Below are 26,362 nucleotides of genomic sequence, written 5' to 3' on the forward strand. Positions count from 1 at the left end.
ATAAGTTCATCTCACTCTTTTTTAAGCAGGACTCCAACCAGTCGTTGAATTGAATTATTTTGTTTTACTATTTTAGTATTTTCACCTAAGAAATTGTCTGTTTTCTGAGAAAAAACCACTAAAAGTACAATAAAATGGTGCATGTTACTGGGTAATAAATATTTCTTTTTGAATATACTAGCCTAAATTTATTGTAATCATATCGCTACAAAAGCTTTGCAAGTCTTATTCCCAAACCCATTACACAAAACCAAACGTTTCATTTGAAAAATCCCTTGTTCCCCTTTTCTTTTCTTTTTAACCGAAATAAATTAGCCTTGAAAACAAATAAAACTGATGGTGGTCTGCTTGTTGCATGACAAATATTGCCCCATTTGTCAGGGTGTCCTTCTTTACACAGGGCCCTATCCTTTTGCATCCTTTTGCGGTCACCGGCCACCATGACCATCATCATCAGCATCGTCCTCCTGCCAGGAGAGAACCTGAACCCTCATAGCCCGTGTTCTAACCGTCAAAAAGGCAAGTTCAAGTTCAGACGGCGAAGAGTGTGTGCATCTTGCCGGTTGCGCTGGTGGTGCTGGAAGATGCTGGTATCATTGCCCGACCAATTCTGATGGTGTGACGTCTCCCCACAGTGTCTCCCCCAGCGCTGTCCTTCAACTTCCCTCCCCAAGGGCTGCGGAGAAAAGAAAGTGAAAAGCTGCGGCTTTGTTATGGTTCGTTGTAGCGCTCGTTATCATGCAGCGCCCGTTCTTCCGATCCCTCCCAACCGAGCTTCGCTTCCGGAAGCTTTAACCAAAAAAAAACTGTATGCACATCAACAACGGAAGATGAAGGTGCAACGTTTTTTTTCTCTCTCTTCTTACGAGAGTGATGGGTGCAAGGATTCTCCAATCCATCGGGCTGCTGCTGTTGCTGCTGGTACCACGTTTACGGTCAAATCGTTTTGCAGCCTGCGACCGACAGGTGTGCGTGGTGTTCGCGCGCGTCATCTTGTAACGCGCAACGGACAAAGTGAGTGTGAGCGAGCGTGAAGCGAGACAGGGACAACCCGGGCGCCCAGCTGGAAACGCGGCCGCTTTGCTGGGTGCGGCGCAAACGGCGGGGAACGAGAAGGAGCGCACACGAGGACGAAGGCTCCCCCCGAAAGGAATCCCGAAGACTTGCATTGCTTGCGCCGAGGGAGCGACATCAGCGACGCTCGGATTCGGCCGAAAGAGAAGGAAAGAAACAACAAACCATCCGCAGGAGAAGGAGGAGGAAAAAAGGCCCCTAAAGCAATGGTAGAAGGACAAAAACACCTCTCGCCGGACGCGACGAGGGGCAGCTTAAATTAATGATTTTAATAATATTCACGATCGAAGCGAACGAAGAACGAGAAGCGACGGGTGCCCCTGCTCGGCTCACGGCGAAAGAGGAAAGAGAAGAAGGAATGGAAGAGAGAGAAAGAGAAGAAAAAAAACTCTACGAAACAGATGAAGACAACCGCTGACACATGGCGCACCGTCCGGATGGCACGAGCTGAACATCAGTCATCGGTTTAGTTTCACCCCGCTTGGTTCGCCGAGGCCGTCGTAAGTGATATTCGAAGTTTTGTGAAGAAGCAGGGGGGGTAATGCACGGAATGGAGGGAAGCGAGGGAAATAAAACAAAAGCTGAAACAGGCAAAGGAAGGAAGGAAGCAAAGCCTACTCTGCTCACGAAAATGCGCGATATGTACCATATTCCGGTGATTGAGCACGGGGCGCACTAGGGGCGGAAAAAGGCCCCGAAAATTACTTTCCGGCGAAGGAGGCGACGATTCGGGAAAGTGCGCCCGGGCGATCATCGTATGGAAAGTCAGATGCAGATGGTACACGTGTGTGCGCGCGCGCGCTCGCGGATGCAGACCAATGTGGAGATGGGGATAATTTATGAGCTGGCTGGGCCTGACGAACCTTTTCCCTGGCCGATTGTTTAGCCATGCCAACAGATTAAAGCTCTGCTTTGGGACGGGCAGGTTGCATTGAAGCAAGGGCTAGCGCAAGGGGACTTTCTTTCAGAGCAGCAAACCGGCTGCAACTGATACCGTGGGCTTTTGGTGACAGTAAGAGGCTTCTAGTAGCTTGAAGGACATGAGTGTATTAATGAGCAGCTCGGTATATAAATCAGTGAGAAACGGGGTTTAAAACCTGCCATAGATAATGAGCGAGCAATAAAATTAGCTTGAAATGTGTGTCATCGTTAAACACAACCACATAAAGAAGATAACGATTCCAGAATAAACTTATCAAATGGAATTTAAATCATTACTGACAATCGGAGTCTCATGTCTTTATAAATGTAGGTCACTTAGAAAGAGATTGCAGCCGAAATTCCCTTTTTTGCAATTCTGCCACACGCAATTTCCGTTAAGGAAAGTATTTTCCTGTCAACGTACTTTTAACATACATGAAAATAGAACAATAATTTAAGAAACAAAGTATTAGTTATTATAACAAGAATTAATTACAGTTTAAGGAAGCAATGGCAGGCAATCGGGCCAGATAAACCAACCAACCAACCAACAGTAAAACATACACCGATGCTGACCCTGTGTTATATTTGTCAAGAAATCAACGGTGCTTGAATTGTTTTTCTGTAGTTAATTTTACTTCCTTTTCAATAAAACGTATTCTTCTTCTACTTTTTTCGTTTGACTTTCGATCAAATGTTTTCAATAAATTATTCTCTTACGTTTTTTCATAACAAAATATGAGTTTATCATATTGAGAATTGAAATGCTTGAAAAAAATTTATTGCATACCTTCAGGCGTTCAGGGGTTTCTGTCTTGAATCGAATCAAAGTCTTTTGATAGAACGGACGAATCGACGGCTCACTGATTCTTGCTTAATGGGTAACTATTTAAATTTCTTCACTTTAATGTCTTGAAGTAGAGCGTATATTCAGAATATTGCTTGTGTGTTGTGTGTATTTCTTTATGTGATCTACTGTATTAATTAAATTATTTTATTTTCACTAATCGCCCTTAATGTTGAAATTTACCCTGATCAGCTTAACCTTTGTTCAAATCTTATTACTGGACAGAATTTGGACAGTATTGCTAGAAACTCCAAGTACAGTTTGAAAATACCTACCCACCGGCAGGAATTTGAGCAGAATTATCTAACATATCATTGCTCAAAGATGGAGATGAAGTTGGTTTCTAGCCAACTCGAGCCGTAACAAAGCTTGCAGCTAGAAAAACAACACAATATGAAAGCGCCACAATCTAACCCACCCCGTCTATCAGCACTTGCCATGCCAAATACAGCGAAACCTCTCATATTTACAATTACCCTGTCCGCCTGAAGACCACTGCACCAAGCAAGCGATAAGCATCGACCATTTCTTCCCTCAATTGCAGTGCTGATCCCGATGAAAAAGGCAATTAGTACAGCCGGGGAAGCATGGGGAAGCATGAGGTTGCTGCTAGACAACGGGACAACGCATTCGAGATCATGTGTTGGTCCTCGGTCCCCGTCGGTCGATAGGCCAAATTGTTCGTTCGCAAAAGCGATACACACACCGCACACAGTAGCTTTTACAAAACGGCAGCCTTACATTACATTACGTCGCCTCGCTTGCACAGATCAATGCATTCTGATAAGCCCGCGTATCAAAACTAAGGGGTAGAAAGGAGAGAAGGGGAGGACCTGCATTCAGTTGCATCGAAATTGCACAAGCTTACAGTGTATATCGAACATCCCAGCGCTTTATCAATGAAGACGGGTAAATCTGGCATTGACCTCGAGCATGCCCTCTCACTCTCCGTTCCTTTGATCAATAAATGGATTCAATTCAATTATAATTATGCTTAATAAAATTATTTCCAAATCCTGCAAAGCGTTCCGTCGCTCCATTCACAAACTCGGAGCAGCAGCAGCCGAGGAACAACAGCGAAGAACGGTTCGAAAGACGCCAACAAGATGCAGCCATGGGATGTGCAGCGGCCGAAGGGTTACCAGTGTGAGAGGGAAAGGCTGGAAAATATTGATATTCCAATGAAACAATAAAGCGACTTTTACAAAACACAGCAAAATGGCTTTCAATTGGTTTTGTGTTCGAAGGGGAGTTCCACTTACCTTGCTCTTGTCCCCTTCTTTGTGGGCTTGCGCTTGCGTGTGTATGAGCTTCTAATTCTTGTACTTGCCCATGGCTCTCGGTTGCATATGTTTAGCGGTCGCTTTGTTCCGTAGCCGGTACGCCAAAACTGCAGCACTCTCCAACCCCCCTGGTGCGCCATGGCATGGCCATTTCTGTCAGACGCTCTCGCTCTCCCTCTCTCTCCCTTTCGCTTCCCAGCATCAAACAGTAGCCAAACAGGCAAACAGCTACTGCCCTAATGATGCTAAATCTTGTACGGATCGGGACCACTCACTCCGGCCGGGGGGTAAGCCGCGGGCACGGCAGCAATAATACAGAAATGAAATTTGTACAAATCTGGCTATCAAATCGTACAATCTGTTCGTTGTTCGCGTCCGATTCCGTTTGGAATTCATTTTTCCCCCCACTGCCGGCTCTGCGCCTGAATGCCTTCATTGCGCGCGCGCGAGAAAAAAAACAAGAGACAATGAAAGATAAATAGAGCCCTTGTGTGTGTTTATGTGGGGTGGATGGGAGCTTTCCAATTGGAGGAGCTAAGAAATATGCACCATCGATGACTGGCCCCCTTTCTCGCTTTTCTCCAGCACAGGTTCAATCTGCAGCAACGACATGCTATAAAACGGAGCGGGATCGCTTAATGCTTTAAGGCGCGCATGGCATAGCAAACAGTGTTGTGCCAGGAGGGGGGGGGGGGGTCAATGGGCTATAAACTGACGCTAAACTGACTTTCATTCCCTAGCTTATTAGGTTCGGGAAAGGATGTGATGGGTTCAGTGGATTTAACAATTTAAATTTTATTTATTTTTAAATTAAATTTCACTTTTAAACTATAAATATTATAACAAATTAAACAACATCTGAATGAATCGTCACATAAAATATGTAATTTAATTTCTGTAACGATCTTTTCGCCTATTTCCATCAAGCAGTAATTTAAAGGGTTTGTTGACAATATCCGCTTGACCAACCAAAAAAAATATGGCAAACCCTGTAAACACGTGATTTATTAGCGTCGATGACTGTACAAATCATATTTGCAGGTGTACAATTTCAAATGCAGATAAGTTGTACAAATTTCTAAAAGATTTTTGTATTCTAAGACAACAATCGGTACTATTTCCAAATCAAAATGCTTTAAAGCAATGCCACGTGATGGCTTGAATGTATCTTTACAAGTGTTACAGGGTTTACTGTTAGTGCCTAATGATTTTGATCCGGTCTGTAAGTAAGTGGCGTTTTACTCGTGTGCTAGACTTTAGTTTTAAATCAGCCTTGATCAATCGTTGCATTGAGCTTTTGGAGATATTGGCCTCTTTTGCCAACTATTCGATGGATCGTATTAGATCTCGTTTCAGTTTTTTTCCTCCACGAATCTAACAACCTTTGAGGTGCGAGCTGATCACGGACGTCCACTTCCTGGCTTTCTGGGACGTTGATCATCGAGTAGGATACGTTATATGCGGTATATAGTGGCCACATGATTTTGCTCATTTATCTCAACATCTTCCTTCTACACATCTGACACTAATGCATCAATTGATTGGATTGGAGATGAGTAATTCAGATTCATGAATCTGAAAGAATCTTCAAAGTATTCAAATGGCTCTGAAGATTCATAAAACTCAAAATTAAATTGACAAAGAGCAAAGGCACGCTTTCTTGACATTTTCTTCCATATATTTGTGCCTAATGAGGTATTTTTAGAGGTTTAAATATCTGTTTCATAGATTCGCGGCTCTCAAGAGAATCATGAAGCATTTACGATTGTTGAGAATCTCCAGAGATTAATTTTTTTAAATTCCTCTTTTCGAAACTTTGAAAATACGCATGAAACTTTGAAAATTAGTACAAATGTTTACAAATTCAATTTGAGTGTAAAATTACTCTTCACCGAAGAATTATAAGATTGATTCTTCTATAGGATTTATTCACTACAATACTACCTTGAATTCCATAATAAGCCCTTTTCTATAGAGACTTTTGGATAGCAGGCCTATTGTACTGTTCAAGTATTGCAAATTGAGAGCTGCAATTGTGATATCAACTAAGAACTCTATTCTTATAGGGTTTTCCTGCTCACATTATAGTTAGATTAGCGCTATTCGTCGCTTACGGTATGTTTTTGTACCGCTATCACGTTATGGATTTATCCATCCTAATTAAGATAAATTTTACCAAAATTGTTTTTAACACATTTCTGGCCACATTGCCATCGCGTTTTCTTAGAGATTGATAGCAGCACACCTTGTGCAACGTTGAATTATAAGTACAGACGAAATGTAATAATAAAAATCAACTAAAATAACCAGATTGCCACAAACTCTGTGCAAGTAGGTTCCACCGAGATTTGAACTCGGATCGTTGGATTCAGAGTCCAAAGTGCTAACCATTACACCATGGAACCTGTTTGTTCGCCACACACTGATTCAAGCGTTACGTTAAAATCTTAAAGGCTACATACGACAGTGTAGTCCAGTGATGTCAAACTCGTTTTGGGTCGCTGGCCGGATTACCATTGAAAATATTCTCGCGGGCCGCAATTGAGCGGTGTTGGGTAGGTGAGTGGGAGGTATGTGATGAATAAAATTCTACCTTTTTATACCAAAATAAATCATTTGGTCCAGATTTTGATTTCACCATCACCCACTACTATACCACATGGTGTTTTCGATCGGCGAAAATCATTAAGGACTTATTCTTCAACCTATAATCGTATCTAGAATCTAGAATCGTTCTAAACAACAAATATAGAAGGAAATAATATGCAAATCAGTTTACATTTACTCATACTTTACTTTTGCGGAGGTCACCCCAACCCAGAAATTGTATCATTCTTATACAATGTCCCAGATATATGCCAACTTATAGATTGCCTGGACCGTTCTTTAAACCTCGTATATCACCTCAACATATCAACACACAAAGAACAAATGCTGCAATTTAACAAAACTAAATCACCAATAAGGATAACTCATAATTTTAGCACTATATCGGCAAATATTCGCAAGTTATGTGGGTTTTTTTAAAGGAAAAGTGACTACCAACTTCGAATAGGCCTCATACAAATCACGGCTTTTTCAACGGCCTCATACAATTCACAGTGCTTGGATTTTAAAGATTTTAAAGATATATACCTGATTTTTTAGAAGTCTTGCTAAAGAGTACCCTCATCAATTAAGTGAAGTAAGTGATATTCCGAGTGGTGTGTACATGGTTTCCAAATTTTCCAGAAAGCTTCAAGGTCAGAAAATGGGCGAAAATATGAGTCCGACTTTGAGGAGCCCGCGGGCTGTATGTTTGACATGTCTGGTTTAGTCTGTTAAGCTTTTTTTGTGATTTATTTGAATTAAGTTTTTTTTAAAGAGTTCTTTGCATCATTTTAGGAACGCCAATGATAGTGTGGGTCCTTAAACGAGAAGTTTGCTTATATGGACGAACCATTGAATGGACAGAATCATTGCTGTAATAGGAAGCAAAAAAAAATACTTCTTTTTACAGCAATAATTCTCAAATGCCACATTTTTCTATCCCATTTGCTCTTCCATTGTTCCACTTAAAGTAAATTAATCAGTTGAGAAATTTGATTCTGTTGGACAGAGAAATCCAATGATTGTGTTAGACCCTTACTCTTCTATTTTCCAATATGATTCAAATAGGACGATCGTTTACTTACGTTTAGCGTATCTATAGCAACTACACTGTGTCTCAACATAAACCAATCACCCGTTACACATTCATACATCCATAGCAAAATTTCTCCGCAACAAACAAGCTCATCTGGTGCATTTATTTTGACCCGTTTTGATCTGCATTTATCATCTTAATACAGCTGACACGGTGGGGGGATAGCATGCTACTATCAACAGCCAGCTTTCCAACAAACAAAGCGTGTGTTCCATCTGGACTGCACCTTCTACCGGCCAACAATGTTGTTACGCTTCCTGGTGGCAGCACCATTCTACACAACCACACAGGCATGAAATTTGCACAGCACACTGTGAGCCGCGGCGGCAGCAGAGAGGCAGCGAGCATCGAGTTAACGATGCGCGCAAGGTGGAATTATCTTGTAAAATGTAAACTCAGTTTATCTGCTGACAATTTCATTTCTGTTTTAAGTTTTATTACACCGCGCGCGAACCTGACGATAAGGTGGAAGGAAAGGGAAGGCAGAATGGGCAGAAACAGGATCTTCCTTCGAAAAAAAAAAAACAAAACGAAAAGAGAAAAACAGGCGAACGTTGCACGTCACTGCACAGCTTTAGACTCTCTCTCTCTCTCTCTCTTCCTTAGAAGGCCGAGGCCGAGCAAACTCCGCTTTCGGGAGTTGTTAATGTAGTGAAATTAAATTTAAATTTACAGATTGATATGATCAAATAATAACATGTACGTGTGTGTGTGTGTGTGTATGCGTGAGTTTGTGTGTTTGGGCAGGAGTGAATGGAGCCTCCGTGTGCAATTTCGGTCGACACGCGCGGGGCTTCAGGATTTTCGGGCAAGTTGGCCTGATGTTCTTGACCGATGGGGGCAACTTCTTGTGGTAGAACAATTTCTCCTGGATTAACGGTTGTTTTTTGCCATTCTTTTTTTTTCTCCTTCCCTCACGTAATCCTGTGCACCTTGCCCGCAGGGGTGAGCGTTCTCTCGGCAGCCTGGCTACGGACCGGGACCGGGAAGATTGATTTATGGGGAAGATCAGTGCGAGATCATCGCCGTAATCCGTAATCGTCCTTAATTTTACACCCTCGGTTGTCGGCCCGTCCGACCGGCCGGCCTGCCCTTGAGGACGCGTAGCCATTACATTAAGCCATCCACAGTCCGCCAGCCAGCAGGAGCAAAACTCAAGCAACTCAACTGTAACCAGCCACTTTTCAGTCGTAAAATTTAACGGCTCATCATCATTGTTTGGAGCGCACCACCAAACGAACAACAACAAAAAATCAAATGAGCCGTAAGAAACAGCTCCGAAAATCTCTAGGACGAGGCCATTCACTTGTGTTTTTCACAGCCACATTCCGCACAAGGGGCACAATCGTTAGTTAGTTGTTTTTGTTAAGAGCACTGGAGACGTAGAAAGAAGCGTTGCAATGGAAGGAACCTGTATCCTGGCGCTAATGAACGTTTGTTAGTGTAAAATGCATTTTCTTCTGCTTCCGCCAGTTCCGCGTTAAAGATTTGTTTGTGTTATTAAGCACGTACTTAACGTTGGTGGTGAGGTGAGCTTGATGAAGTGTTTGCCATCATTGCATGATGGATGTGATGAGCAGAAATTCCAGCTATTTGTGAAGCAAAGCCACAAAGGCTTAAGAATAACATGTTTCTTACTGGGTGGTTTATTTTTGAATTTTCATTTTATTAATTTCATTCATCTTACAGCTAACTTAAGGATTGAGGACAAACGATGTCCTCGAAAACACATCTGCCCCTTCATCACATCTTCATCACCTCGCGCAGCATTTGATTGCACAGGGCTGCGAATGGGTTCAGCTCGATTAGCTGCGTGCGGGCAAATTTGCTACCGAGCTTAGCGGCCAGCTCAAAGTCTGCCCGGGCTCCATCGACGTCGTTGTTCTTGCGCTTCAGTATGCCACGCTGACAGAGCGCACGGCATCCTGTGCGACCCGTTTGATTGGACAGCTTTAGCGCTTGATCGATGTCGCTGAGAGATTCTGTGGGAATGAAATGGAAGAAAAACATAAAATTATTTTTTTTAAATGTAAGAGAATATTCTTAGTTTACTTTTAGATGATTTTGATTGAGTGTTGAGCTATGAAGTTTCCTGAGGAAGTGGTTGGACTGTTTATAAAAAAACGTTAATAACGGACAAAATTATCTGATGCCGTTTCAAAGATATAAAAATGGAGCATTTTCAACGTATCAACTCAGAGTTTGAATCATTTTGGTGCATTCGGTTACTTATTAATGCTTTAATTTTTAAGATTGGAATATACAAGGAGAAAGGATCTACAAAGGTCAAGTGACGGATGCTAGTTACAGTTGCATAACTAGTAGTGATGGGCGGGTCGACCCGAACCTATCGGGTCGGAGCCATCCGTAAGCGACCCGGAGTCGTTAGAGTCGACCCGAAAGGTACAAGTTGTAGGTTCAGTAGGTGCAACGACTCCGGTAGGTGCAAGAAAGCATAAGCGACTCCGACCCATTGGTGCAGCGAGTTCGGGTCGGGTCGGGCCAAAGTAGGTTTAGTTTGACCCGAGGGTTCAGCGACTTCGGGTCGACCCGACTGATGAGTAGGTGCGGGAAAGCATAAGCGACTCCGACCTGCAGCGAGTTCGGGTTGGGTCGAGTCAAGATAGGTTAAATCCGAACCGACCTTTCATATTACAAACGTTTTGATTCAAATTTTGAATAGCCACGAAATTTCATCAATAATCTTTACTTTCACACACACACACACACACACACACACACGACACCTTTTTTTTATTTTTAACTTTTTTAAGGTCCGGACTAGTTTTAGGTTTCATTAATCTTTCGTTGAGATTCATTCATATGAATCTTCAGTGGTGAGTGATTCGAATCTCGAGTCGAATCTTCAAAGATTCATGAATCACTAAAGATTCACAAATCTTTGAAGATTCATTTCTAGAATCTAAAAGATTCATAACTCGATTAAAATTCATATATCTCCAGGAATTTATGAAATTCCACCTAAAACATGCCCGTCGTGGGTTCAAGCCTCGCATGGACCTTATCCCCGTAGCAAAACAAACTATCCGGCCACGTGGTATTGCCAAGAAGTCTCGAAAGCCTGTATAGGCTGACATGACCACTTAGGTTGTTACCCCCAGAAGAAGAATAATAAAAAGCTCAAGCTTTTTGAAAGTTTAGAGAATTATAAATCTTCCCAATCGAGATTCAGATTCATTGAACAATTCCAAAGATTCATTCAGATTCATGAATCTGAATCCGATTTATCCAGCATTAGTCCGGACATCCAGTTCTGAGGACAACCTTGACCGACAGGACGGCGGTCTTATTGAAAATATTAATATAAAGTAAAAAATCCTGCTCTAAGTTCCGGACTGAATCAAACAAGTGGTTTTATGAATATCAGAGCACAATCAGACAAAAGATTAAGAAATTAAGTAAAAACATCATGAATGTTCGGAGTTTGAAGCTGTCCGTAATTTGAATCACAACGGTATAAAAAATGATACAAATTCAATCAACGTTTGCTGACGTATATGACTAATACTTTGCTAGTAACGATCGGGTTCAAGTCCCATTTCGACCGGGGACTGACTATCATGCTATGGGAAAAAGAATCAATCACAGATAGTCAAGCCTATCAGTGGTTAAAACAGCACTAAACCTGCAACGGTTGTTGTGACAAATAAGAAGCAATAATTGCATTGTTCTATGCTCAATGTTTGAATGTTTAAATGTTAATCACAGTGTTTTTCATACACTACTTTATATTCTTGAAGTGTAGAATGAATAGTTTTTCATGATCGATGATGATGATCTTCCCATATTTCTTATCGTAATTAGGTATTGACGTTTGCATTAATACAAAAAATGACACAAATTGTCGACTTTTCATGGGTTTATCTTGGCCCCCACTAACGAAACGTTAATTGCATTTTCAATAATAGTATCCCATGAGTCAGCAGACAAAATTTGACACCTCTATCGGTCGAACTCTGACCGTGATGGCCAAAAAGTGAAGAAACTTCGTTCAGGACCGTGCGTAATCAAAGAACGGCACCCCGTAGCATCTAAAACGAACACCGTGTGGCGATGTTTGTGGACATCGTATAAGCCTATTCCGGCATCTAAAACATATTGTCAACATATTAGTACAATAATCTGATATTCGAAAGAAAACCCAGTTCCAAATGGCCAACGATCCTGTGCAAAATGTGGTTCCAAAGGAATCTGAAAATGAAGATCGAAGGACAAGTGGCTACATTGCTGCGTTAGCTTGGCCGGGAGATCGATATGGTAGATCGATACAACCGGCCAAACAGTGAAATAGTACCTGGGAAACATGAGCAAACATTTCAGGAACCAGAAATCGCGTCCACTGTCTTCACAGCGGCAAGCAATGACGCCAAAACGTAATACGGTCATTTCAAGCGAATTTCGATATGACACCCTAATACATAAACCGGTCCAATATCCTCCACCTGCATCCCATCGAAATTTTCTTAACCAACATAAAATATAAGCGCTACTCCAACAATTCTGTAGTGAAAACTAAGGAAGAATTGTTAAACATCGACGTAGATCTTAAAAACTTGCCTACACGCATTTATTCATCCGCCACGGTGAACATTCCGGCGAACATAACTGATGAAAAGGTAGCTTGCAAAATAAGGATCTATGATTATAGTTTCAATGTAGGTGTGGCTCACATGATTTTGTCACATAGTTAGATAAAATAGTTATTACCCTTGTTGGACTATCTTAAAAGCTAAAATCTTGAAGGGGCAAATAACTGGCCTAAACATTGTTCTATTACTACCACTTACCCTCCTCTTTCCCCAGCAAAATGTACACCTGTGCGCGATTATTCCAAGGAGCCGGTCGTTCCGGCGCCGTTTCGATCGATTTGCTAAGCAGCTCCAAAGCCTCCGACAGCTTACCCTGTCCCGCAAGCCCTATCGCTTCGAGTTCCAATCGTTGCGAATCGCTCACACGCGCATCACCACTTACATTGGCATCTGCAATCAAAGCAAATATGCAATGTAAGACTACATAGATAAAACACAACACTTAACACACCAATATCACCCCAATAACATACCTTGAGGATCGTCTAAATGTTTTTCCTCTTCCTGCAACAGATACTCCTCGCCTCCGATTTGGGACGGATTCAGGATCGATTCCAGCACTTGCCGATCGTGCTCGGAAAGACAGTCTTTGGTTAGTGGGTTCATTTTACGGTGGCAAGCGATTCTATTCACACTGACTTTCAGCGTTAGACTGAATACAGGTTCTTGCTGCGGGTGGATTCTGTCTAGGCAACCGTGGACCGGCGACTTGCCCAAAAACCGGACTGTGATTAGATGCAGCAGGAACTGAATCAGAACTGGTTTCTAACAGTCACGGCGCGCGCTGTTGTCAACAAAGCTGCTGCTCAGGGTTACAGGCGTAGTAAATGTGTGTCGAACATTCCAAAACAAAGTGAGAAGCATTTTTTCTGACGTATTGTTATTTCTTTAGATGCTTAGAGGATAAATGCATGGGGGTTTGGCATTCTAAAATCCTAAAAACATAATATGAAGAACAACCCCTTTTATGACGCGAAGAACTCGATAGGAAGTTTTTAGTAAGGATGGAATGAAAAAACATATTCTAACTGTTTTTTTTGTTGTTGTTTATTAATTATTTTTTTGTAAATCAGTTTTTTATAGGAAATCAAAACCATATTGATCATTTAATTTTCATATTTAACGACTAAACGCAGCTTCTTCGTTCAATTAGATTGTGTTGTGCGGTTTGCATAACTAGAAATCAATGAATGAAAACCTAATATTGCATACAATCAGGCGTACAAGCTGTAGTGCGGACTGCATACGTCCCAAAAGTATGTGTATGCGAATTGCATACATTCTGGCGTGGACGATTCTCCATTGCATACATTCAGGAGTAAATAATTGAATCCATGTTTGCGCCATCTCTTGAGGAGTATTTGAAGCTTTTTGCAGTGCCACCTATTGTCGAGTGATAACATTATTTGAAATGACCGTTTTCACTGTTTCACAATATTTGATTGGATAAAGACATTTAAAGTTTTTTTTCTTAAACAAAAAATTAAGTTATGCAAAATTATTGACTCAAAAATTTTCATTGATTGATATTAACAAATTCGTGATCGTTTAAATTTGTAATTATGTAAGACGACAAGCCCAATATATATAAAAAAAAAATAAAAATTTCTTTATAGTATCAGATAATATTTACTCAATTTACTTATCGAATATACAACCTCGTACGCCTTAATCCTTGCAGAATGACCTGAATCCAATTGCAAAATAACAGCAAACTATTAATAACCAAATCTGATACAATTAAAAGGCATCGAAAAAAAAACAACCAAACCACATATCTGTGCGCCGCCACCACGACCAAAGCGACAAAAGCATGGCATTAGCATTACAGTGCCCACCCATTCATGGACGTGCAAATGAGCTCACGGGAGGTTTTCGCGACACTAAAGCTCGCCCTCGCAACAATAAGCCTACCGATCACTTCCCCCCCGGAGGCCACTAACGTCCGTCCTTCTGTCGGCAGCGGAAATGCTTTTAACCCATCGGTTGAGCGAAATGAGATCACCGAGAAGTGGGGACGCTTTGATGAATAATTAAGGTAAACTTTCAGCCTGTTTTTTGCTATTACTTCGGTCGGGCTAACTGTGGTCATTTGTGCTGATACTACTACTGCTACTGATGGTTCCATCAAAAACATCCACCGGTAATCGGGTACATAAAAAAGATAACAATAATTGAGCACAAAATTGTGAACAAACCATTTTGCCACGAACGAGAGCCTCCCCAACACAGCACCTTCCACCAACGGGTCGGGTCGGTCAAGAACCTTTAATCATGCCTAGAGCGTACACAGTGAGTGCCACCTACTGCTGTGGTCCAGTTTATTAAGGGTCAATGGATTTACTGGGCGGGTGAGAGCGTTTCGGCCTGTCAACAAAACGCTTGGCAGTGCTTTGTGGGTCAGAACTTTGACCACCTCACCACTCGCTAGCAGCTAAATATGAATCAATAATTAAGTAGTTTTCCAAGTAACTAACCTCAAATGTCAATTTTAATGCCCGTGGCGTATCTTCGTGGAATGTTTTTTTTTCCGATTGGAGGAACTAAAACTTCCTCTGATTGAAGAAAAAGCTTCCCTAAAACGCACCACAACACACTGGCAAGTGAACGAAACCAGTATAACCTGTATTGGGAGCTAAGCTTAGGGGCCAATTTTTTGTGCCGGATGACATCACAACGCCGGTCGAGTTCTTGTTTGGGCCCCTTTTTTGCGTGACTTTCCCTAGAAGGAGTGTCATGTTTGGCTGAAAGCCATCGCTGTCACAGAATTGCTTTATTTCGTTGCTGTTTTAAAGCCTGGCGCATGTACGCCAGACTGTATTATGACATAATATGGATCTGTAAGACGTTTTCAAGAACAAATCTATAAATTGAGAGAGTGTGGGCCTAGAATACAAGGTACAAATCACGCCTAATAAAAATTCAAAACAAACCTCGACAACAACGTGACAATTGCCTGCTAGCTAGACGAGGGGATAAGTTTAAGTTCTTCTCTCACTCTCTCTCTCTCTCTCTCTCTCTCTCTCTCTCTCTCTCTCTCTCTCTCTCTCTTTCTCTTTAGGAAGAACAGATTCTCTCCTTCCTCTAGCTCCCAATAGTGGACATAACGCCACAAGTCTGACGTAATTCGTGCTGACATTCGTCACCGTGCATAATTCAAAGCGAACGCCATGCTCGGAACTGCGTAAGTGAAACCCGCTTCAGTAGAGCACATGGAAGGGGACACGGGATTTAATAAAAATAAAATCTCCCTCCCAAAAAACCCCCCTCGGACCTCTCCTTTAAAGCGCCCGTAGGAGCTCAGTGGCAACGAAGGCCAATAAGATGTCTCGGCCCGTTTACTAGAGAAGCTTCAATTCCACAAACACAAACGGGGCCGAAACCCATCCCTCTCGCTGTCCCCGGACTGGATCGTGATTGTCCCTCCGAAACAACACAAACAAATATAACTCCTCCACCTCAATCGTTGTGGACTTTGTGCGGGGGCACAGTGGACCGGAGGTGATCATTTCGTCTCCAAATAAAGCGAAAAGCGCCAAATTTGGCAAAGAACCAACCGGCACTCCAGCACGAAACCGGCGCGACACGTCACGCTGCATTACCCACGGATTGAATCTTGATGATCTTGGTCGCTTGCCCCCCCCCCCCTCGCTCCCTACAGTCTGTGAGCATCTTGGATATTGGGCCCGGGGTTCCAAATAAAACCGATGACTCCATACCGCGCGCGCTTACATCGCACTTCAACTCCCATTCCCCACCCAAATTCCATCCTACCGGACCCGACTCAATGCGCTGATTTATGCATGATCTTCCAAGAGATGTTTCCCCCCCCCCCCCCCACCCCACCCCCCGCTGTTTCCGCTTGCGAGCGGCATCATCGTTAACTGCGGCGATGTGTCAAGAGATCGCAAATAGTGTGTGCGCGCCTTTGGCACGAGTACTTGCCGCAACTAAGTAGGCGCAGCGAGTGGTGCTTCCGATGCGAAATGATCACCAGCTGGGATTTCAACTCTCGCCGACTGTGGCGTTGCTCACGATCGGCGGGCTAATGGTTGGCGGCAAACGGGGGAAACAACATATCGGACCGATCAGCGTGAAAAAAAAACACACAGACACACAGCAACGGAGAATGAGCTGCTGCTGTTGCTTCAGTTCTTTTTTTTTTACATGATGGGTGTGTCGGCGGAAGCTAAGCTCCCTTGCCCCGGGGATTGACAAGGGAGTAATGGATTCTTGCTGTATGGGTTGTACGTACCCGGGCCCGGAACAAGCGGGATGCATTGAAGATGATGGAAAGTGTAACTTGGTGTGGCTGGTAAAGGCGCTTATCTCGCCAATCGACGACGATGACGAGAGTGTCAAGGAGTTTTTCTTATGCGCGAAAGTACTTTGAATGTCTGGAAGTGTTGGCAGGCACATGGCAAAAACTACAAATCATTCTTCAAGGTTTCAGGTTACATAAATCTGCCACAACTCGGTAGCGGTTGTGGTAGAACCTTAGAGCAAGATGGTGATGATCATCTCCAAAGAATTTGTCTGGTTAGAGCTTTCACCATAAATCATTCTATTGCTAGAATGCCCCAGTCCTACAAAGAGAGACACTGTAAAAACATGTATTTTCAGGAAATTCATAATTCAACCAAAGAACAAGAAATTTTGAGCATTTTTAAGTTAATTTTACTGCACTCCAATTCGCTTCAACTACGATCTTCTTTTTCTATCTCTCTCTCTCCTGCTTTGTCTGGAGATTTCCAGAACAAATCAATCGGCATATGTTTTCAATCACACCTACTTCGATCGGGCTTCCCATTCTCCCCAGACACCAGAGTAGCACACTGCCAGCTCGAGCAGAACAACCTTCGAGCACAACTGCACAACTCGGCCAGCACAGCACAGATGTCGTCGGAGAACGCCACCACCTCCAGAGTAAACTAGATCCGTTGCCGTTGACGCCCGATCGCTGGATCGCTTGAGGGAAGCATTCAAAAGAGCAGTAGCACACCACACGTGCATGCTATTTTCGAAACTCCCCAGCAGTTTGCCATTTCCAAGCGCATTGCGGTGCAGTTTGCTTGTCGCCTGTCTGCCTTACTACCGGCTGGTGTGAAGGAAAGCCACCCAATAAATGCATATATTTTACAACTCATTGTATCACCCTACTTGGCTGAAAACACGCCAAACTCGCCAAGCAACCAACAGCAACAGCCGTAGAGAGATTTTGTCTGTCACACTCGTAAATTGCAATTTATTTTTGGGACCACCTTCACTCGCTCCCTACCCTTGTGCTTACACGGGTGCAGTGACACGATCAGTCTTGAGGGAGATGTGTTAAAAAGTGGCAAGAAATGTAGAAGGGAGAATTAAGTCACTTGAGATTCCGCCGAGGTGCGGTGCGCTTGGAGCTGCGGCCAGATTGGAATGCTTTGCTTCCTGATACCTGTGGAAGGTGCAGCAGCAGAGGCTCCACTGGGGATGGCGTGAGTGCGCGTCAAGGGGACGAAATTGGGACGAAAAATCTTAATTGATTTTTACGACCCTCTTGTTGCTGTACAGAGACGACGAGGGTAGGCATCGGTGCCAGTGCCTGTGAACACAATGAAGGTATATGAATTTATGAGGGTTATTTAAGAGCTCTTCTGAAGGTGCCCAAGCGTAAATTGGAAGAAATTACTTCAATCAAAGCAGAGCAGTAATGGGTGACGCTTAGACACTTTCCTCATACGACCTTGAATATTTTTGTGCATAAACAAAGAGTTTGTATGATTTCTTCACTATTCCCGTCTATAGACCGCATCATAAATCTACCTTCCATGTACAAAACCCGATCCGTAAAACATCGTCCCAGTTCGATCGTCCAGCAAACGAACGGCCAAACTCAACCTTCTCGCCATCCTCGGAACCTTGGAACCCACCGGCAAAAGCACCTTTTACGGAAGCTTGGTCTCTGACGTGGACCAAAAACCAAAAAAAAAAAAGCTTTCCCTTTCGATGTCGCTTGTTGGACACCTCGCCAAAATCTCGCCTCCCCCCCCCCCCCCCCCCGTGAACCGTGAACCGGGCCACCGAATTCACCTGACCTCATCGGTTGGAATGTGTTTGCGTCTCGATTGACTCTTGACACAGAAAGGGGTGAACAAATCAGCACACACTCGCGGCCAGATGCACCCAATCTTTGGAGCATCGGGGAACCGACTCCAAGAATTGACCATCTTTCAAGAGAGAGTGTCTTTTCAGCGTCTTGAGAGCAATTCAATTTGAATCCGTATCCGTAACTGTACGGCCTGTTTGTGTACCATTTAAGGCTGTGCGGACGTACGAAATGGTGTCATGCAGTGTGTTGTTGCAAGGAAAAGAAGTGTTGTTTTGTATTATTTTAAGCCGCTCAGCGGAGCGCTCCTAATTAACCGATATTCATCTTGAGTGACATTTTGCATTAATAATCGGATTGTTGAATGGGTTGGGTTTTGTTTTTTTTTTTGTTTTTTTTTTTGTGGTTTTGGCCACAAGACAAGCGAATAAATAGTTATGATGGTGGAGAAAAAGTACGTGCTGAAGGTTATGACGTTTTGCTATTAACATGAGTTAACGAGCAGATGAATTAATGGAAAGATGGGTGGAAAAACATCGTCATTTAAGTAACGATTCCAAGTAATATAGTCAGTGTACAGAAGAATTTTTTTTAACATTTTTCGGTACTTCAACATCATGCTTCGTTAAAAAATGTCCTCACCCAATTGACATTTTCGAGCACGAATAACCAAGAATTCCAGCAAATTTCCTTAAACTGCAGCCTTCAACTTCCCTTAAACTGCACCAGTTTAAGGGAATTTAGAAAAAGTCCTGTAAAATCAACTGTGATGCGACTTTTTCTTTGCTTTCTTCCAAATTCGATCGTAAATTATGTTTCCTATCGTTATAGTGAGTCATGTAGCCATTTTATACTTAAATAATATCGATTTTTTTTACAAAATAACATCACAAAAAATTCAATTTTGTTTTTCATGAAAAATCAAAGCTACGAATTCAAATGAGCTCAACGGCATAGTACATCAATAGAAAAAAAGTCTAATTTACGAACACGCCAAATCTTAGCGCTTTCAACACACTTGATCACACACAAATCCACAATTATCGAGCAAATGTCACTTGGGCAATTATAAGGCAAATTTGAAAAACAGGTTCTGGAAGGGCTCGAATCTATGTGATATATCGCCATAGGCCTCATTCATTAATGACACATTGGCTTTATGCAGCATCATGTTTAAGAGACTTGAAAACTGAGCTTAATATTCACTCTACTGTATTCCTGTCAAATATTCCTCATATTCCCATACTTAATTCCTATGTCTAAACATGATATCCAAAACATTGTGATAAAGCCAGCATTTTCTTCTATTTGACGTAACGTTGTCCTACGCGAACATGTCGATCTATACAGGCTTTCGAGACTTATGCACTACCACGCATAGTACCGGCCGCGTCAGTGCTAACGGAGGGACGGTAGTCCATATGAGGCTTGAACCCATGACAGGCATGTTATTAAGTCTTAGGAGTTGATGACATTTTCACGGGACCATCCCAGCCAGCATACAAAAATGATCAAAATCAGAAAATGATAGGGAGTCGTTATACACGAGAGGCTTTTCTATGACACCTTAGACATTACATCCGATTACATACAATGATAATCTGGTGCATAAATATTAATAAAGATAATGGTGAAAATAGCAAGGAGTGTTGTAAATGCATTAGGAACAAGAAAGAGATTAAAAACCCTGAGACAACAATTGATCTCACTGGTTCTTTAAATTGGTCATTCATTGGTCAAAAGAATACAAATGTAAAATGATGGCCTTCCACTCGCTTGTACTAGAAGCACAAACGGTACGTAAAATAAGGTACATGTAAATCCATGCTGCCTAATGACGAGTCATCTATTAAGGCAGTTCCAAAGATATCTAACGCTACTCCAATCGCTTTTTTAAAGCTTACTAAGATAAATAAATAAGATCTAGGAAGTAAGATTAATGTAGTAAGAACCCTTCACCCTCGAGCGCTACTGGCCATTCCGGAGACAAGGACCTCCTTCGCCTACCGGTATCCGTTCTTGCCCATATGTCATGCTCTGAACGCGGCATCTGATACGTACAAGCCCGGCTTTTGACGGTTGTCGATAGATTGTTGTGTGTTAATTTTCTTCGTGCATCGTGGCTTTGTAACTGTTGTGCGTAAGTGTAAGACGTGTATATATTGAGTGGATGTATAAAGTCAATCGATGTATTAATAAATATATAAATATACAAATATATATATATATATATATATATATATATATATATATATATATATATATATATATATATATATATAAGCTAATGTTTTTTAATTGATATGTTTTAACTGACTTTACAATTTTATCACACAGCAATTAAGTTTGCATTTCACGATTAAGGGATCTAATCGATTCTAGTGAGCAGACTTAATTAATTAAAAATTCTATCGGTCCGTTTAGCTAAAGCAGTTACACAAGAAATGGCTGACAAAAGGTTATATGTATAGAAAAAAGACCATCTAAATTTCAAATAGAAATGTTGAAGTCGAAACTTTACGTTGTACAATTCCATCACAATTCCATTTGTTTCTAAACGCAATTATGAAGACATTTTCCCAATTGCAAGGAAATAAAAGACGCGTTCTAGCTCTTTGTGTCTTTTAGCTTTTTTTCCTTTTTCCTGAGCTACATAAATAACATTTTCAGTCCATTAAATCCATTTAATCAAGGGTTTTGTACAAATAATATAAAAATGATCCAAAAATCTCTTGATAAAAAATAGGATCAATTGGTAAAACAGGAACTAATCATGATGTAGTCTTTTTTTATAAATGATGAATACACATACTCGCTTTAGCTTATGAAGTAGGCTCCATTACTCAACTCTTTATGAAAAAAGCCGCCCTACTCAATATTGTTCCTCTCAATCCAAACCCCATTAGAATTCAATTTCTGTACGAACCACGTCATCCCATAATTATTATGCTGGCCAGCAGACAAAATTCTCGGGCAAATGCTCCAACCAGCCAAAGCTAGACAATAAAAAATCAATATTCTAATCGCCAGCAATATGTATTTAAATCCCATCCACACATTAGCCCCTTGTATTACAAAACTGAAGCTTTCTAATAAGGCTAAGAGCGCATGAAAAATAGATCACATGCCACCAAACCATAACCTGGCTTACTGCTAACCATACATCAGTGCGGACGAACACACGTACGCGGACTTTATCTGCTTCTTGAATACAAAACAAAAAACTAGACAGCAAAGTTTTATGTCGATTCATTTTTAATCCATCGCCAGGCCGGGCCCCCGGGCGCGACATGAGGCGCCCATGTCACACCCAAGTTTCAGTTAAAATGCTGTAATACTTCTGCTGTAACTAGAAGCGAAATGAGAACATCGTGGGACGGGGAAAAAATATTCCACCTAATCCCTATCATCAATTTTATGCAAAACGAACACGAACAATCTGCCCGTGTGACTGACTATAAAGCCTTTTATTCATAGACTATGTTTCCCTTCGCTTTCCCCTTCGCCTGATCGGTGTAGTCTTCACTCATTTCCGTTACTATGCATTTAAGGTGCAATTGCGTCACTTCCTCCAATATCCTAACCGACGACCGTGTGCCGCCTTCTCGGGGTAAGTGCCGTGTTCTCCGGGGGCAATTTCGTGTAATTAAGCGTCGTAAAGGTTTTTGCAATGATACTTCACGTGTTATCGGGTTTTAGTTGGCGAAGAAGGACACAGAACGGACGAGGATAAAGCAGACACACCGCCACGGTTCCAGGAGAGCATTGGTTCCATGTACGGTACGCGCATGGCCACACCAAAAACCTCGTTCGCTATCGGATGACTCATCGGTATTGTCGCAGGATCTGGCCGTGAGTGTGTGTGTCCCGGGGACTGAAAAACAAAAAAAAAGGAACAAAAAGGACACGTACAGCAGTACGGCATGGAAAATTCGCAGCCCTGCACTCACACGAGTGCACTGTCGGGACGGTATCGCGTCGTCGTCGTCGTCGTCGTCGGTTTGTCTCGCCACACAGACCACACATACCATGTGAAAATTCATTCTCTCTCTCTTTCTCTGATGACGGAGAACTCTTCCACGCCAGTGTCCGACGCCCAGACGAACATAATTTCCTCTCCCCATCCCAGTTTTTGCAGCACGCGCAATTGCAGGCAACGCTGCAATGATCGATTCCGTGGTGGAGTCCAGCGACCTGGAAAAACTCCTGCAACAGTCCATTCACACATACACCCTTTTTTAAAATAATGCCAGTAAAAAACCAGGACAAAAGGCTCCCTGCTGCCAAGCACGAACTTACCGATATAAAAATCATTTCCTTCCTAGGTAACACACCCTCCTATTTCCATCACATTTCCTTCTGATGCAGTATTTGCATTTGGGAAGTAATTTCCATATACCCCATAAATAGGGCCCCCCTCAACTGCACCCCTGCACAACTGCACGCGACACACGCGAGGAATGCGAATTGCATAATTTTTGCGCAAGGAAGTCAATTGTACCATTTTTACTTCAAACGCTCCTCGTGCAGCTCCCGTTTCGGAAAGCAGCGTAACAAGCAACTCGACGCAGCATTCGCTTCTGGACAAAGAAAGCTCTTAAAACAATGTGCTCTTAACAACGGAAGCAAAAAAACAAGTGGAAGGAAAATTTGTCCCTCATCTTCTATTACCACATTAACCACTTTTGCAACGAGTCCGTAAAGCCCTCCAGAGGATGTGTGAGTGCGAAATACAGGCGTACGAAGTTGCCTTTCCATTTCATCACAGTAAAGGACGGCATAAAACAAAGGCCACCTTGCCGTGTCATTTCAGTTCCAGGTACTTTATCCCCCCGGTGGTCGTAAAATAGAATATAAAAGCGTCTCAAAGTGTTGTACACGGTAGAGTTTGTACCTTTTTCCTGTTTTCCACCGCCAAACCACACCAGGCACTTAGCGAAGCGTGCTAACAAGCGTTATTGATTTTTCTGCAACCGTTCTGTGGTTCAGCGGGGATAAGTATGAAAAAAAATGAAGCAAAAGTAAGAAATATGATGATGTAAATGAAAACTGATAAGGAATATTAAAGATATCAACTATAAAAAGATAAATGAAAGTAACAAACATAAAACAGACATGAAAACATGTAAACTAATAAATATGTCAAACCAATTTTAGAAAAAAAGGAAAGAAAAACATACAAAGATCCTCAAAACGCACCTAATAACACTACAAACATAACAAGAAGATTTCAGAAACCAATAATAATAAATGAAATAAATAAAAATATGTGAAAACGCGAGACAACAATAAAATGTAAAAACATAAGAAATATAAAACATGCACAAAAGTAAAGGTAAAAAGAAACAAATTAATCGTTTTGTAAGATAAATAATGTTAAAAAAAGAAAAGAAAGAGTCTGCCTGAAAAATGTTATTAAATAAAACATTGAAAAATGGCAACAAAGTAAGAACACTCCAACAGACAGACATCAATTTTCTATCCAGCCCAGCTCAAACCAACATGGCCACATTAAATAAACATTACACAACGTGTTCAAGCAAATCGCACATTCAAATCACAAGATAGATAATAAAGATTGAGTATTAATGTTACGTTTTCGCTTGTTTTGCCGCTTGTTCCACCTCGCACCCTTGGAGGGTTAACCTCCCTAAAATGGTAAAATCATATCAAAATATGAATATTTTATCAAAATCCTTCCTCTCTATCTGGCCTGAGGTTTATTCCTTCCATTCCAGGGGGTAGCAGTAGCCCACCACTGGGCAATCGAAACGGGTTGCTTCTCTTTATTGGTTGAGTAGGCCGTGAACAAATCAGGCCCGCGGTGTAATCTGCTACACAAATCGAGGAAGCCTCCACACCGTCATACGTCGAGTTGCCATTGCTTTTCTTCCTTCTTGGACGCTACGCGGCGTCGTCGATTAGTTTTGCATAACCTTCTTCTCCATTATTGAAGCTGGACAACGACCTTAGCGTGCGGATAAGGTAAGGTTTTCATCGGAACACGTATGAGCCGGGCGCGAGAGTTTCAAGCCCAAGCGTTGCGTGCGAGCGAATGTGTGTCATTAAAATTCTAATCACGTTGCAGTCGAACAGCTCGCGCCATTGGATCGATACAGCATACCACCCTCCGGAAGACGTTTGGAATCCGGCTCTCCAGCAAGCAGCGGATACTCATCAGCAGTGCGAAAAGAAAGCAATGAAGCCAACGGTAAGAACGCGCGTGCTATTTCCGGCAGCGTATCAGACAGCTTCTGCAATTCCACACTCTCTGACAGTCGGTAAGCCCTACATACATCCCACTCCCTTGAGGCTTTCGGGCCTATGTTGGGATGTGAGCTGAAGGAGCTGCCGGTAACGTCTGGTGTTTTTGGAGTGTGAAAAGGGTACTCCCGGCACCCTCTAAAGTATCTCCACTTCCAGGCCCTTGTCCCTGTCCGACCGGGGAAGCGATGCCGGTGTCATAATATGATCACGCGCATGGCCCTTGCGGACTGCCAGCCAGTAGAGCACCACCGCAAAAAGCGCAACAGTGTGTATTCGATCTGGGACGGACGGCGTATTTCGCTTCATCTCCGATTCTGAGATATTGGAAGCCCTTTTGCTATATGTGTGTGTGAGAGAGAGAAAAAGAGAGAACGAGTGCACAATACAGAACACTCTGCACAGTAGCGGTCGAGACGAGCAGGCACCGAAACCTGCCCCGTGTATCGATCGAAGCAACCAGCCGGCTCGATAAATCTCTATTTTCTCTCATTCCACCATCTGAACAGCACAAAACAGAACCCTGGAAGAGTGTGGTGGCATGAACCACAAAAACTTCAGATGACCGGTACGAAAAATCGGTCCCCACTCCAGTACCACGAACAGGGTAATTCTTTTATGTCCTTTTCTCTTTTATGCGTCTTTACACGTCGACTGGGGGACGTCGAATGAAAATTGCAAAAACCCGATCGAAAACGTCCATTTGCTTGTAACCAAGAATTTAGGACACCAGAAATGGGAGCTGTCCCCCTCTGGGGACCTCAAGCACACACACAGCGAATGGTTTGTCGATGTCGTATCAATTTTCTTGTCGTGGGGGTTTTAGGGGCTTTTGTATCTGGCTGCTGCAGCTGGAGTTTGTCGGACGTAAATCGTTTTATGTTTTATTTGGGGACATTTTTATGTGGTTCTTTTACATAACAGTGTAACCCTCCGTAACGCAATGTTGATATGCCACATTGTGGTTAGGTTATATGGTGGGTAATACAGGATTAAGTTGAAGTTATTGCAGGCAACTGTTATATGATTTCGTTAAGCGGTGAAGGCGTATAATAAGGAGGGATTAGTTTTATATCTTGTTGTACCTTTTTAGGAATCATCGTTACACTTAGATTTACTGATATCTGCATTATCAAGCCCTAAATATGTGCAAGAAATATCGATATTGTAAAATTATCAAGGAATTCAGTCCTCGTGGAGTATACAAAAACGGTCAATTTAGTTGAATTTCCAAAAAGTATCCAATTTTTCCACAATCCATTACCCAATTCCAACAGATGGTGAAAGTTTGAACATGTTGTAACCCCGAGTATACTTCTACGTAGTAAGTGTAAATGATTCACAGGGTTAAAGGGCATCATGATAGGGATTATTCCATTTTGGTTTTGGGGAGTACATGGAAACATTTTAAAACGTCCTAGTTCTGTCATTAAACGGGAAACGTTCTGGCACTTTACACCACATCAAGAGCCCCGCCGCATTTCATGGACCTTGAGCACTGCTCCAATGTCCCTGATACTTCCACCAGCATAAACAAACATCTGATTCCCCAAAAGGATAACATTCCTGTCCTTCTCTTTCTTCTACTCC

General features: G+C 42.3%; 1 protein-coding gene, 1 long non-coding RNA gene and 1 other non-coding gene across 3 annotated transcripts; 1 reads left to right on the top strand and 2 right to left on the bottom strand.

Annotated features, from left to right (window-relative positions):
• Positions 1–6,458: 6,458 nt before the first annotated feature.
• On the bottom strand, positions 6,459–6,530 carry Trnaq-cug. The gene has a single exon. It is a non-coding gene; the product is annotated as a tRNA-Gln (tRNA).
• Positions 6,531–9,455: 2,925 nt separating this feature from the next.
• Positions 9,456–13,135, bottom strand: LOC121600467 (tetratricopeptide repeat protein 36 homolog). The gene is made up of 3 exons (XM_041929086.1): positions 12,894–13,135; positions 12,619–12,810; positions 9,456–9,792 (listed from the first exon to the last, which is right to left on the bottom strand). Exons 1-3 carry the CDS (start codon positions 13,024–13,026, stop codon positions 9,554–9,556), a joined length of 564 nt encoding a protein of 187 aa, XP_041785020.1. The 5' UTR covers positions 13,027–13,135; the 3' UTR covers positions 9,456–9,553.
• An 11,177-nt stretch (positions 13,136–24,312) lies between these two features.
• On the top strand, positions 24,313–25,461 carry LOC121598222. Its single transcript, XR_006005534.1, has 3 exons — positions 24,313–24,493; positions 24,597–24,719; positions 24,932–25,461. It is a non-coding gene; the product is annotated as an uncharacterized LOC121598222 (long non-coding RNA).
• The last annotated feature ends 901 nt before the right edge of the window (positions 25,462–26,362 follow it).

Source organism: Anopheles merus, chromosome 3L (assembly GCF_017562075.2).
Source record: "Anopheles merus strain MAF chromosome 3L, AmerM5.1, whole genome shotgun sequence".
Classification (NCBI taxonomy): Eukaryota; Metazoa; Arthropoda; class Insecta; order Diptera; family Culicidae; genus Anopheles; species Anopheles merus.

Excerpts from the sequence above, each read along its gene's own strand:
- LOC121600467 (XM_041929086.1), bottom strand. The coding sequence starts at position 13,026 with ATGAACCCACTAACCAAAGACTGTCTTTCCGAGCACGATCGGCAAGTG. Across the intron at positions 12,811-12,893 it reads ACATTTAGACGATCCTCAAG|ATGCCAATGTAAGTGGTGAT; the intron begins GTATGTTATTGG and ends CTTTGATTGCAG. Across the intron at positions 9,793-12,618 it reads TTTGCTGGGGAAAGAGGAGG|AATCTCTCAGCGACATCGAT; the intron begins GTAAGTGGTAGT and ends TCATTCCCACAG.